Source organism: Chrysemys picta, chromosome 2, assembly GCF_011386835.1.
Source record: "Chrysemys picta bellii isolate R12L10 chromosome 2, ASM1138683v2, whole genome shotgun sequence".
NCBI lineage: Eukaryota > Metazoa > Chordata > Testudines > Emydidae > Chrysemys > Chrysemys picta.
The window spans coordinates 571,884-586,241 of record NC_088792.1 but is presented as its reverse complement, the minus strand read 5'-3'; the positions used below and the strand labels follow the sequence as shown (position 1 = coordinate 586,241).

The 14,358-nt window shown below is 55.8% G+C and overlaps 1 protein-coding gene across 3 annotated transcripts in view; it reads left to right on the top strand.

Moving 5' to 3' along the window:
• Positions 1 to 14,358, top strand: part of AGAP3 (ArfGAP with GTPase domain, ankyrin repeat and PH domain 3) — a 222,994-nt gene that overhangs the window by 131,540 nt on the left and 77,096 nt on the right. For all 3 annotated transcript variants that reach the window (XM_065586493.1, XM_065586492.1, XM_065586491.1), the window contains 2 exons: positions 6,109 to 6,213; positions 12,651 to 12,819. In XM_065586493.1, coding sequence (XP_065442565.1) covers positions 6,109 to 6,213; positions 12,651 to 12,819 — 274 coding nt within the window. The remainder of the gene's footprint in view (positions 1 to 6,108; positions 6,214 to 12,650; positions 12,820 to 14,358) is intronic.

The window sequence follows — 14,358 nt, the reverse complement described above, 5'->3', positions numbered from 1 at the left end:
ACCTGGGCTTTGTCCTTCTCCTCCCTCCTTTCTCTCCTCAGCTCCTTCTTATTTCTTTTTCTGTGTAGTATTGGGATTTTGCTCCGTTTTTCAGGAAATGGGAAAGCTGGATCTCCCTAGCTGCTTCTAGGTCCAGCCCCGACCCTAGAATGTCAGGGTTGGAAGGGACCTCAGGAGGTATCTAGTCCAACCCCCTGCTCAAAGCAGGACCAATCCCCAGACAGATTTTTGCCCCAGATCCCTAAATGGCCCCCTCAAGGATTGAACTCACAACTCTGGGTTTAGCAGGCCAATGCTCAAACCACTGAGCTGTCTCTCCCCCCGTATCATCAAAGCAGAGAACAAGTCCCGCCACAGAACAGGGAGCCCTGATGCAAGCCACATTGCAGTGTCACAAAACCTGGATCCCGCCCTTGCTCCCTCCCACTTCTTTCTCCAACCCGCACAATTTCTAATGCCTCAATACAGAACAAGTCTGCCTGCTTCCACTGCCCTGAAAATGTCTGGACCCTCATGTGCCCAACCCAGCCGTGCTGCAAAAACCTGGATCTAGATGGAGCTGGCAAAGTTTTGGCCCTGAACCCTCAATTTGTACAATCTAAATAAAGAGCGAGTCCAGCTGATGCAAACTCCACTGGAAATATCTGGAATCTGGGGCACCCTAGCTCAATAGTCTTGGAAAAGCACGACGCCGATACCTGCCTTCTCGTGTGCCAGGATTTGTCGTGGTCCTGATTTGCATAGTGGGTTAGGAGCAGCTGCATTTGTTGTCTCTCTGGACAGGACAGTTTTGGCGTCTGAGGCCAGAATTGGCAAGGGGTAGCAGGGTACCCAGGCACATCAGGATCCAGACTTTTCAAGGAGAACAGGGGCATTTACACTTGGCCTCTGTTTACATGGTAGAATTTTTGGTTTGTAGCAAATATTAGCAGGATCTGGCTGGAGAAGTCAGATTTTAAAAAGCCACAGGGGCCATTATGACCTCCTACATAGCTGAGATAGGGAATCTTGCCCAGTGGTTCCTGAGTCAAGCCCATAACGTCTGCCTGAGCTATTAGAAAGAGATCCGGCTTTGATTTACAGACTCCAAGTGATGGAGAATTCACTACGTCCCTAGGTCAGTTGTTCCCATGGTAAAAGCCCTCACTGTAAACGCCCTGTTCCTAGTGTGAATGTATCTCACTTCAGCTTCCAGCCGTCGGATCTCATTCTACCTTTGTCTGACAGAGCAAAGAACTCAGCTATCAGAAATCTCTTTTCCACGTAGTTACTTGTAGACCCCATGATCAAGTCACTCCTTTATCTCTGAGATAAACTAGATTCAGCTCCTTTAGTCTCTCATGATAAGGCAGGTTTTCCAGGCCTCGAATGATTCTTGTGGCTCTTTCCAATTTGTCAACGTCCTTTTAAAGTGTGGACACCAGAATTGGACACAGTATCCAGTCATGGTCGCACTAATGCCTTGTGCGGAGTCAGTATCATCTTCATGCTCCAACTTGATATTCGCTTGCGTCTATATCCCTGGTTTGCATTCACCTTCTTAGCTACAGATCGCACTGAGTGCCGATGTTCTCTCCATTTCCACCATGACCCGTACGTTCTTTCCAGTGTCACTGCATTCCAGGAGACAGACTCCCGCACCCTGTACATTTGGCCTGTCTTCTTTGTTCCTAGATGTATGACCTTGCATTGAGTGATACAGATAGGTTTATATAACTGACCTGTCCCAACCATCATTTACCACTCCACCAATCTTCAGATTTTACCAGCATCATTTTATATGTTTTTCCAGAGCATTGATAAAGATATTGAATGGATTTGGGCCAAGAGCTGATCCGTGTGGGACACCTCTAGAAAGACCGTCATTGGATGATGATTCACTGTTTACGGTTACTTTTTGTGATCTATCATGTAACTGGTTTTTACTCCATTTTTTTATCAACTATGTTGATTTTATATAGTAATTTTTTAATCAGAATGTCATACGGTAACAAGTTCCTTGCAGAGGTCTAAGCATGATATCAACACAGTTAACTTTCTCAACGAAACTCATGATCTCATCAAAAATAGTATCAGGCTTGTCTGACAAGACCTGTTTTCTACAAAACACTGTTGATTGGCATTAATCATGCCCCAGTCCTTTAATTCTTATCTGATTTCTTTCCATACTGGCCTTTCCATGATTTTGCCTGGTATCCGTGTCAGGCTGTCCAGCCCGGGGCCTTCCCTTTCACCCTTTTTAAATACTGGCACAATGTTCACATGTTTCCAATCCTCTGGACTTCTCCGGGGTCCCAGGATTTGTTAAAAATCAACATTAATGGCTCAGAAACCACCTCAGCAAATTCTCTTAGAACTCCTGGACGCAAGATATCTGAGCCTGAAGATCTGAAGATGTTTAGCTTCAGCAGTTTCTGTTTAACATCCTCCCCAGTTCCTGTAAAAATAGGCAGTATTTCCTTATCATTGTGAACGGTGAGTAAATCATCCAACCTCTTCCCAAATATTGAACAGAAATATTTACTGAACCCTTCTGCCTGTCCTGTGTGACGTTGGCAGTTTTACAGTGATAAAAGAACAGGAGTTCTTGTGGCACCTTAGAGACTAACAAATTTATTTGAGCATAAGCCACAAGTACTCCTGTTCTTTTTGCGGATACAGACTAACACGGCTGCTACTCTGAAATCTTTACAATGATAGTTTCACTGCTGCCCCAGGAGATGCCATATGTTGGGTCTTTCTGATGGAGTTTAGGCAGTGGGACTGGGTCCCAAAGTTGGCTTGATCTAGCAGTCCGGAGGTTTTCGATCCAGGTTTTTGCAGTGCTGTTGGGGGTCCAGGTATTTTGGCCTGCTAGGTGCAGTTAGGCAGTGGCATTTGGGCCAACAATGGGCTAGATCGAGCTTTGTCCCCAGACTCCATTTTCCATTCTTGTTTTTGTTTCCCAGTTCTCTCCTGGCCTCCCATGCTGTGAGGTGCCGAGCACTCCTCTTGATTTGGCTGTAGCACCATCTAGGAGGCCCTTCTTGCTCTCTGTGTCTGCAGAGCGGTCTCTGGCTCCCATCTCCCTCCCCTTGTTGAGGTTTGTTTGCCTAAATAGATTAGCAACGAGTGTAGATGGTTTTAACTCCTTTAGCTGGTCGTGTTTGACCCCAGGGGCCTGACAGGCTCAAGTCTGGGCTGCACTTAAAACTTAGGTTCACGCAGCCACGGCACGCAGGGATGTGAAAAATTCACAGTTGTGCTGCCCTAAGCACCAGTACAGACACGGCTAGGTCGGTGGAAGAACACCACCATTGCTTGGGGAGGTGGAGTTACTATAGCAACAGTCGCTGTAGTGTGCGTCTACACTCCTACAGTGTCATAGCTACAGCACTGGTGCCCTAGTGCAGACATGGCGCCTCCTCCTGGCCATCCCAGGCATTGCGCCCTCCTCTGGCGGTCTCGCCCTGCAGCCTCCTCTTCATCACCCAGCCCTCCAGCCAGGTCGCTACGTGGTGTCCCCTTCCGGAGGGGAAGGGGGGATGTAACCACCCCAGGCAGTCCACTGTCCTCTGCCTGGCCTGTGCCACATCCCCAGGGGCTGGTAGGGGAACCCAGGCCCGCCCTCTACTCCGGGGTCCAGCTCAAGGTCCCTCCGATCAGCAGCCACGGCCTGCACTGTTCTGCCGTGCTGCTTTCCCCCTGAGCCTTCTCCTACCTTCCTGGCTTCCCCTGCTCTGGGTTCACCAGCCTCCCAACTCCCTCCTCTCGGGGTAACTGTGGACACCCTGCTAGCCCCAATGTACCTCCCTGCTCCGACGGAGTGACTGCAGCCGCCTTCTGCTGCCAGCGTCCTGGCTTTATAAACCCGGCTCAGCTCCTCTCCCCGCTGGGCTTCAGCAGCCGGCTAGGCCAGAGTGCCGCCGGCTTTCCGCTGGGTCAGCCCAGGCACTGATGGGCCGAACGGAGCCCTCGGGCCTGGGGCGGGGTGGACACCCCTTCAGGCAGCCACAGCCAGGGGAAAAGGCCCAGGGCCTCGCTGCCTGATCCAGACGGAGCCGGGCTGAGCAACTGCTCAGTGGGGATGAGAAATGAAGCCAGACCAGCTCAAGAGGAACCATAGGCTGCGTCCTGCTACCTGGCTTCTGCCCCATGCCCTCTGCCAGCCTCCCGGGCCCAGCTGATGGCAAGGGGGAGGCAGCCCTGGGAGCTCATTGTGTGTTTTTGCTGTGTGCTGCAGGCTGCGTGGCACTGCTGGTCGCATGCCCTTCTGCCACCCCAACCTTGCACCCCCGGGGGGCTTGCCTCCCGACTCAGGAGCTGCTGGGTAGCACGGGTGGGGTGCGGGCGTGAGAAGGCCTGAGGGGTGTATGGAGAGCTGCAGGAGAGTGTGTTGTGTTCCTGGGGGTGGAGGTGTGTGTGTGTGTGGGGGGGGAGGTGGCTGCACCGGCCGGGATAGGTGTGTGTGGGGGAGGGTGGGCTGCGCCGGCCGGGATAGTTGTGTGTGTGTGGGGGGGGGGGCGTGGCCGCGCCGGCCGGGATAGGTGTGTGGGGGGGAGGGTGGGCTGCGCCGGCCGGGATAGGTGTGTGTGTGTGGGGGGGGGCGTGGCCGCGCCGGCCGGGATAGGTGTGTGTGGGGGAGGGTGGGCTGCGCCGGCCGGGGTAGGTGTGTGTGTGTGGGGGGGGGGGGGGGGGCGTGGCTGCGCCGGCCGGGATAGGTGTGTGTGTGGGGGGGGGGCAGTGCCGGCTGGGATAGGTGTGTGTGGGGGAGGGTGGGCTGCGCCGGCCGGGGTAGGTGTGTGTGTGGGGGGGGGGGGGAGGGGGCGTGGCTGCGCCGGCCAGGATAAGTGTGTGTGGGGGAGGGTGGGCTGCACCGGCCGGGGTAGGGGTGTGTGTGTGTGTGGGGGGGGGGGCGTGGGAGGTGCCGGCCGGGTTAGGTGTGGGGGCGGCGTGGGGCGAGTGGCGTGTAGACGCTGGAGGGCGTCTCTCTCGGACCTGACCGTCTGGTTGAGAGTCTGCGCCTGGCTCCAGCTCAGGCCGTGGCAGGCCCGGGGCCGGGGGGCGCTGGGCGCGAGGGCGAATCCTGCCAGGGAGCAGCAGCCACCCTCTGAGCAGGCCCAGCGGGTCCTCGCTTCCGGCACCTCTGTCACTTTGGGAGCCCGAATTCGCTAACTAACTAACTCACTCACTAGCGAACTTACGGGTGGGGACGTCTCGCCTCTGCTGAGCTGGGCCCAGACCGCCCTGGAGTCACTGCCCCTCACCCTCCCCTCTAACTGGGCAGTGGGGACGGGCAGGGGGGAGTGGCTGAGCCAGTCGCTGCTGCTGGCTTGTGCCCCCCGTCCCCGCTTGCTATCGTGCCCGCAGAGCCAGACCTCTGCGGCAGTGAGAGCAGCCGATTTCTGGGCCCTGAGGGCAGGCCTAGGAGTCCCACACCAGTCCCCTGTTCTTCACCCCCACCCTGCAGCCTGTGGCTCCGGGGGCTGGAGGAAGGACATCGGGGGGACACCCCTTTCCCTGTGGTGGCTTGGGGGAGGGGCATCGGGGGGACACCCCTCTTCTCGTGGTGGGTTGGGGGTGCCTCTCTCGCAAATGGCCCAGGGAAACTTAGAAAGCCCGTTCCAGACTTCGCTCTGTGGAGTCCAGATTCCCCTGCCTCACTCAGGGACGGGTCCCACGAGGGGCAGTCCCGGGGCGGCAGGGGGGGCGGTGCCAGGGACGGGTCCCACGAGGGGTGCTCCCAGGACAACAGGGGTGGGGCAGTGCCAGGAACGGGTCCCATGAGGGGCAGTCCCGGGGTGGGGCGGTACGGTACGGGTGGGGGGAAAGGGGGGCAGTGCCAGGGATGGGTCCCACAAATGGGTCCCACAAGGGGTGCTCCCGGGGCGGCAGGGTGGGGGGCAGTGCCAGGGATGGTGTCCCACGAGGGGCACTCCCGGGGCAGTAGGGGTGGGGTGGTGCCAGAGACGGGTCCCATGAGGGGCAGTCCCAGGGCGGTACAGGCGGGGGGGCAGGGTGGGACGCTGCCAGGGACGGGTTCCACGAGGGGCAGTCCCGGGGCGGTAGGGGTGGGGGGGCAGCGCCAGGCCAGGGCAGGATCTGAGGTTCTCGACTCCTCTCCCGCAGGGCATTCTCCTGAAGCGCAGCGGCAAGTCCCTCAACAAGGAGTGGAAGAAGAAGTATGTGACGCTGTGCGATAACGGAGTCCTCACCTACCACCCCAGCCTGCACGTGAGTGACCCCCAGGCAGGCCCTGCAGAGCTGTGGGGTGGCCGGGGGGAGGCACAGAGGTGGTCTCTGCTCTGCTGCTCCATGTCCTTCGGGGGGTGTCGTGACCCCCCCAAAGCACCAGGCTAGTGGGGGGGGGGCTCCGCATCCTGGGTAGCCCCAGGACTCCAGCACTCTGGTCCCCGCTGGCCAGGACAGCACCTCTCGCCCCTCTCCGGAGCTCGTCTGGCTGAGGGGAAAGGTCAGCAGGGACAAGCATGCTAAGTAACATGCCCCTTTCTTTTCCTGCTTCCCTAGCCAGTCCCCAGTTGGGCAGGGCCCCTGGCAGGAGGGAGAAGGTGAAAACTCCTTGCGGCCAGGGCCGATGGCCCCGTCTGGGTGTGGAATGTGTTCCTGGCTGTTAGGTTTTGGGTAACAGAGAGGAGGTGCCGTGCAGAGCCTGCCGAGCTGAGCTGTCACTCGATGCATCTACAGTCTCTTCGCGGCTGGCTCACAGCTGCCTCTTCCATCCATCTCTGTCGCCTCCCTGCTGCGGGGCTAATGGCTTCTCTCCCGTTCCCTCTTGAGCACAGTTTGCTGCTAAGACAGTGAACCGTGGCCACAAACACACCTGTGGCCCTGCAGACCGCGGCACCCTCTGGACAGCAGGGATCACTTCATGGGTGGCACATGGCAGCCAGTGCGCAGTGGGCCCTGAGCTAGCCAAAGGGATGCCGTCGTGCCCCGGGGCTCGAGGGGTGAGCTGCTCCATGCTTAGAGCCCTGAATCCCTCGGACCCCAAGTGTTCTAATGCCCAGAGCTTCATCCCTCTGCTCCTCAGCTCCTGGAACCCCGTGTGCCCCCATCCAGCTCTCTGTGCCCTCTCCTGCAGCAGCTCACCTCGGAGTACCACCTCTCATCCCATTGCCTTAAGCCATGGGACTGTAAAACCTGTTCTCCTAGCTCTGCTGTGCCATCCGACTCCTCTTCCGACCCCCGGGTGCTCTGCCCCGGTCTCCACTCCTCCGACTCCCTCCTGCATTCTCTCTTCCATAGCCTTGGACCCTGGAGACTGCGGGGGAGCCGCCCTTGGCTAGAGAGAGGGTGTGCGTGCGTGTGCCCCGTGTGTGTGCCCCGTGTGTGCGTGCGTGTGCACCACCTTTACACTAGGGTCAGAGCCGGCCCTTGTTCCCTCGGTCAGCTCCCACTGCTGAGGGTGGAGGAACTCCTTGGGATGTCCCTCGCCGTCATCGTGTGACATTACGGTACTGCCCAGTGCCGGCACCCTGGGCCCTTCGCCCAGTGCTGCTGGACACCCAGGGAAGTACATGCCGAAGGCATTGCCTCTACGTGCCTTTCCACTGACGCACTGAGAAGGGAAGTAAAATGCGGAGTAATAAGGCCTGCCTGGCATGCACATGCTGGTAGCCCTCTCTGTCCCCCCCCGTCCCCCCCAACTAACTCCCTGCAGGGCAAAGGGCGTCTGTCTTCTCCCCACCCGGACACCATCTTCCCCAGGGGCCAAGAGACCCACTGGGCACCTCCACGTTGTGTTGCTTCCGGAAGGCTGGCAGACTCAAGTGTTGGTGGCTGTGAGCAGGCCTGAATGGCCGAGTGCCCCTTGCGGCTGGCCTGACGCCTGCTCTGGAAACTCTGCTCCGGGGCCAGGGGCCTGCTGGAGCCCACGACACAGGGAGGGGAAGGGAGCCCTGCGCGGGGGTCACAGGCTCCTCACCACTTGTGCATTGCCCTCTGGAGCGCAGCAGGAGCCACTGCCGTGCAGGGAGCACGTAGCCACTTCCGAGGAGAGCGCCAGCGGGCGTTCCCGTGGGTCCTCCAGGGGCGCCCTGAGGCGAGCACGTGACACTAGAACAGCCTGGCTGACTAGCAAGTGCCATAGTCCAAAGGAAGGATCATCCCAGCAGCAGCATGGGTCCAGCAGGCACACACAGAAAGGAGAGTAGCGAAATACAGACCCTGGACTTGAGAAAAGTGACTTTGATTCCCTCAGGGAACTGATGGGCAGGATCCCCTGGGAGGCTAATATGAGTGTGGAAGGAGTCCAGGAGAGCTGGCTGTATTTTAAAGAATCCTTATTGCAGGCAAAGGAACAGGAACACATCCCGATGTGCAGAAAAAATAGCAAATATGGCAGGCGACCAGCTTGGCTTAAGAGTGAAATCCTTGCTGATCTTAAACACAAAAAAGAAGCTTACAAGAAGTGGAAACTTGGTCAGATGACCAGGGAGGAGTATAAAAATATTGCTCAGGCATGCAGGGGTGTAATCAGGAAGGCCAAAACACAATTGGAGTTGCAGCTAGCACGGGATATTAAGAGTAACAAGAAGGGTTTCTTCAGGTATGTTAGCAACAAGAAGAAAGTCAAGGAAAGTGTGGGCCCCTTACTGAATGAGGGAGGCAACCTAGTGACCGAGGATGTGGAAAAAGCTAATGTACTCAATGCTTTTTTTGCCTCGGTCTTCACAAACCAGATCAGCTCCCAGAATGCTGCACTGGGCAGCACAGTATGGGGAGGAGGTGAGCAGCCCTCAGTGGTGAAAGAACAGGTTAAGGACTATTTAGAAAAGCTGGACATGCACAAGTCCATGGGTCCAGATCTAATGCATCCGGGGGTGCTGAGGGAATCGGCTGATGTGATTGCAGAGCCATTGGCCATTATCTTTGAAAATTCGTGGCAATCGGGGGAGATCCTGGACGATTGGAAAAAGGCCAATGTAGTGCCCATCTTTAAAAAAGGGAAGAAGGAGAACCCAGGGAACTACAGACCAGTCAGCCTCACTTCAGTCCCTGGAAAAATCAGGGAGCAGGTCCTCAAGGAATCAATTCTGAAGCACTTGGAGGAGAGGAAAGTGATCAGGAACAGTCAGTATGGATTCACCAAGGGGAAGTCATGTCTGACCAACCTGATTGCCTTCTATGATGAGATAACTGGCTCTGTGGATGAGGGGAAAGCAGTGGATGTGTTATTCCTTGACTTTAGCAAAGTTTTTGATACGGTCTCCCACAGTATTCTTGCCGGCAAGTTAAAGAAGTATGGATTGGATGAATGGACTATAAGGGGGATAGAAAGCTGGCTAGATTGTCGGGCTCAACGAGGTGCCCCAAGGGTCGGTCCTGGGGCTGGTTTTGTTCAACATCTTCATTAATGATCTGGATGATGGGATTAATTGCACCCTCAGCAAGTTCGCAGATGACACTAAGCTGGGGGGAGAGGTAGATATGCTGGAGGGTAGGGATAGGGTCCAGAATGACCTAGACAAATTAGAGGATTGGGCCAAAAGAAATCTGATGAGGTTCAACAAGGACAAGTGCAGAGTCCTGCTCTTAGGACAGAAGAATCCCATGCACTGCTACAGACTAGGGACTGACTGGCTAAGCGGCAGTTCTGCAGTAAAGGACCTAGGGCTTACTGTGGATATAAGTGATATGAGATCCAGAAGCTGGATATGAGTCAACAGTGTGCCCTTGTTGCCAAGAAGGCTAACGGCATTTGGGCTGTATAACTAGGGGCATTGCCAGCAGATCGAGGAACGTGATCATTCCCCTTTATTCGACATTGGTGAAGCCTCATCTGGAATACTGTGTCCAGTTTTGGGCCCCACACTACAAGAAGGATGTGGAAAAATTGGAAAGAGTCCAGCGGAGGGCAACAAAAATGATTAGGGGACTGGAGCACATGACTTATGAGGAGAGGCTGAGGGAACTGGGATTGTTTAGTCTGCAGAAGAGAAGAATAAGGGGGGATTTGATAGCAGCCTTCAACTACCTGAAGGGGGATCCAAAGAGGATGGAGCTCGGCTGTTTGCAGTGGTGGCAGATGACAGAACAAGGAGTAATGGTCTCAAGTTGCAGTGGGGGAGGTTTAGGTTGGATATTAGGAAAAACAGTTTCACTAGGAGGGTGGTGAAGCACTGGAATGGGTTACCTACGGAGGTGGTGGAATCTCCTTCCTTGGAGGTTTTTAAGGTCAGGTTTGACAAAGCCCTGGCTGGGATGATTTAGTTGGGGTTGGTCCTGCTTTGAGCAGGGGGTTGGACTAGATACCTCCTGCGGTCCCTTCCAACCCTGAGATTCTATGATTTGGTTTCATTGCCATTCTTTGATCAGCAAGTTCAGCTCTTGGCACCTCCAGCCCCAGCAATGGGAAAAGCCCCCCTCCCTCCCCTTTCCCTAGACTCCTCACTGTCTCCAGGAATTAGACTTGTAGTTCTTGCAATGACGCCCCCTAAGACCTTGTTCAACGCTGGAGTTAAGTGTCCTTTACCCCCTTGGTAGCCTGGACCTGCTGCTATCTCCTGGAGCTCAAGCAGAGCCTTGTCTTGCAGCCCACGGCTGGTGTCTCCTCTGTTGCTTTCCCTGGAATCTGTGTTCATTGACTCTGAGTTTTCAACAGCTTTGGGCATTGTGCAGATGGGGTGTCCTGAGCTGGAGCGGAGAGCAGCCGCTGATGCTGCAGACAGGAGGGCTCTGCAGGCCGGGTCCCAGGGCTGCAGCTTTCCACATTCCCTTGGCCTCTTTTCCCTTCTTTGGTGTGTGAGTTTGTTCCATGCGAGGAAAAGAGCAAATTTCATGGGAAGGCCAAGGCAGTTTCAAGTCACTTTCCCAAAGCCTTGGAGAGCAAGTGTCTCTGCTCCTGGGGAAAGCACACGGCTCGGCCCGGCCAGGCTGCGCGAAGCAGCGCCAGAGAGAAAGCATCTCCCATTTTGCAGCCAGTGGAGCCATTCACACAATCACCTTCTGTTAATTCTATCTGCAACATCAATTAAATTGTTTGTAGAAACTAATTGAATGTGGCTTAATCACACATCTTAATAGCTTTCCACGCTTTGAACTCGTTGTTAATTCCAGTAATAAAATGAAATGAGAGAACTGGCTGGGTAATTAGTGAGGAGGCTTGGGGAAGAAATTGCTCTTTTATAGCATGTAATAAAAGCAGCGTGCTGGTGACCACTCTCTCCGGCAGGCAGCCGGCTAGCACAGCGTTTGTGCTGAGCTAGGGAAAATCCTTCAGCCCCTCTGAGATTCCCTGCCCAGGGGCTTCTCCTGTCTCCCACTCAGCCCCGGCGCTGCTTGGAGGAGCTGGTAATGAGGCTGTACAGCTGGGGAATGCTTGGGACACCCAAGGGTGTCTGTTGGCTTGGGCACTCTGCTCGGGTCGAGTCAAGGCCCCCTAGGAGTCCAGTGCCTGGGAAGGGTGTGCGGTGGGAAGTGCTGTGGCTGGGAGCTAGGCCCCTGGATGAGGCACTGTCAGAGCGAGGGAGGTCAGTGCAGGCTGGCTGAGCCAACCCAGCAGCGGTAGTCCTTGCACATCATGACCTGCAGGCTATGGAAGTGTGACCCATACAACGCTCCTCCACCCGCCGCTTTAAGCCAGGGGGCAGTCAGAGGAGCCGTGGCTCCTAGGTTGGGCCTGTTCGTTGCTCTACCTTCCTGAGTTTAGAAGCAGAGGATTTACACAGGGACCAACTCTGACTTAATCTTTCTGGTGACCTCCTTGTGAACTGGAGCAAACCCAGGCTTTCCTGCAGAACAGACAACTGCAGCTGCAGCTTCGTCCTGGCCAGCTGCTGTCCCTCATCTGCCACGTACAGAGCAAGCCCCCAGGGAGGGGATGCTGTGCAGAGCTGCCTTGGGTCCCAGAGCAGGGAGGGGACAGCCCCTCTGTAGCCTTCTCCCCCCTCCCCCCCACGCTCCTGGGACCTTGCTCTCAGCCCGAGGGACGGCCCCTTTCTGTGAGGGGATCACACGTGGACTTGTGCACGTATTTCTGGGTACATCAGTCCCAGATTGGAGGGACTTGCTTGGGGGACTGAGTTATGGGGAGAGGCTGAAAGAGCGAAGTGTGTCTCTCAGGGTGGCTCGTACTTGCAGTCTGTGGGTGAGATGTGCCAGTTGCTGTCATGGTTTCCCAAGAGAAGAGGTGGAAGCCCAGAAAGTCGTGCTGGCGAATGTACCACAGGGAACTCCCTGTGTTTGGATCCCAGGAGCTGGGATCTGGGAGAGATTTTCCGGCTCTGTGTTCCACAGGCTACAGAAGGAAGGAATGGGACTGCCCGTGTTCCCGCAGCTCAGCATCGCTACCTGTGCTCTGACGAAGGGGCTTGGGCTGTGGGCACTGAGTTCTAATCCGGCCCCAGGTTGGGAGGGGGCTGGCTGGCTCAGGGATGGCATTATTCATGTCAGGCAATGGCTGGCCCTGGGAACGGGACAGGAGCCTCTCACCTCGAGGCCAGCTGCACTGGTAGTGCAGGGAAGCACAAGAGGAGCCTGGAGGTGTTTGAGCTGTAATGGGGAAGTGAATCCGGAGCTCTGAAACACCTCCATGTCGCTTGCTGGCCGCCTTGCGGCTGTCTGGGGCAATGGCCGCCTGGCAGAGCGTGTGAGTGGAGGGAGGTAGAGAGGCTTGCACTGAGTCTGAACCTGCTGTCTCTCTGCTGTAGGATTACATGCAGAACGTCCATGGCAAGGAAATAGATCTGCTGAGAACAACAGTGAAGGTGCCGGGCAAGCGGCTCCCCAGGGCGACGACGGCGACAGCCCCCAGCGCCAGTCCCAAAACCAACGGGCTTGCCAAGGAGCGGAGCAGCATGCAGTTCCCAGGAGGCCCAGGTAAGGAGAGGAGGAGGGTCTCGCCCAGGCTGAGCGGCTACAGGGCTCTTAGCTAAGTCGCAAGTAGACAATGCACGAGTGGTTCTGGTGTCTCCTGCTCCTCCCGCTCTTTTCACCAGTGTCTTTTACACAGCGACCCTGTGTCTGCACGGGGCCGAGATGAGCGCCCTGTTTGGGCAGGGCCATCTGGCTTCCCTCCTGGAGATGGGACGGGGCTGAAACACTTGCCTCTCAGGCCCCTGACATTTGTGTGGCTTTACAGTTACATTTTCCTGTTTTAGAAAACGTTTCCCCTCTGTTGCCATGAGAGCCCCGGTGACTGACTGATCTGCCAGGCAGACAGGGAACTATCCGGCTGCACAAAGTGCTGGCAGATGCATAAAGGAAAGAGACTGTAAAGCGTGTGAAAGCTTTTCCATAGTCCGTCTCAGTGGCCGTGATTGGAGAGTTACGGGGCAAGAGCAAGTCCCAGATTTTCAGACAAGTGGCTTTTCATTGATTGGTGTCCCTTTAAGAGACGTTCGGGGTGGGAGGAATGAGAAGTTTCCTAGGGTCTAGCTCAGGGGTTCTCAAACTGGGGGTCGGGACCCCTCAGGGGGTCGCAAGGTTATTCCAGGGGGTCACGAGCTGTCAATCTCCACTCCAAATCCCGCTTTGCCTCCAGCATTTATAACAGGTTAAATATATACACAAGTGTGTTTAATTTATAAGGGGGGGTCGCACTCAGAGGCTTGCTGTGTGAAAGGGGTCACCAGTAAAAAAATTGAGAGCCACTGGTGTTGCTGAACTTCATGACTCCAGCAGGTACTCTCAATCAGAACTGGAGGGAAGTTCTCAAACAGATTAAGGCTGATTGACTCCGACATGCTGAACCCTCTGTCCAGACTTGCCAGGAGCCTGGGAGACGGAGCCACGAGAACTTGGGTGTCGCTGAGAGGAGATTCTGACCTAGGGCTTTGCTGGGGCCTGATGGGCTGAGCACTGCCCATGTGCCATTCACATTAACAGGAGACACAGTCCCTGACCAAGAGCTAAGAAGAGAAGCAGAAAATCCCCCTCCCACTCTACATCGGGGTACTCGGGTGCTCTGGGGACGGCCCCAGGCAAAATCCCCAAGGGACAATAGGGACAGCTTTTATATCCAGCAATACCCCCCGTGGCTCCTGCACCCAGCCAGCTTCACAGGCTGGTTTCTCGGGGATGTTATGACAGGGGAAGGAGGACATGGTGGTGGTCTTGCCCGTCAGGCCGGGGGTGGGGGAGCCTGGGCGCTTGGGGCAGAGTGGCAGGAAGTGGTTGTGGGAGAAACCATTGGGAAGGGCTAAGGGTAACGGAGAAATGTCAGACACGTCTGCTCCAGGCCACCTCCACTCCTCAGATGGAAGGGGGAGAGAACAATAAATCCTTCGAAACTGCAGGACACTGACTCATGGGTGACTTTACCTCAGTATCTTTTGGGGAGGAAAACCTGAACATACACCGTCAAAAAGGTTACAAAGAGGACAATTTATAGTCAGAACTGGTAGAGATGCCTCTAGT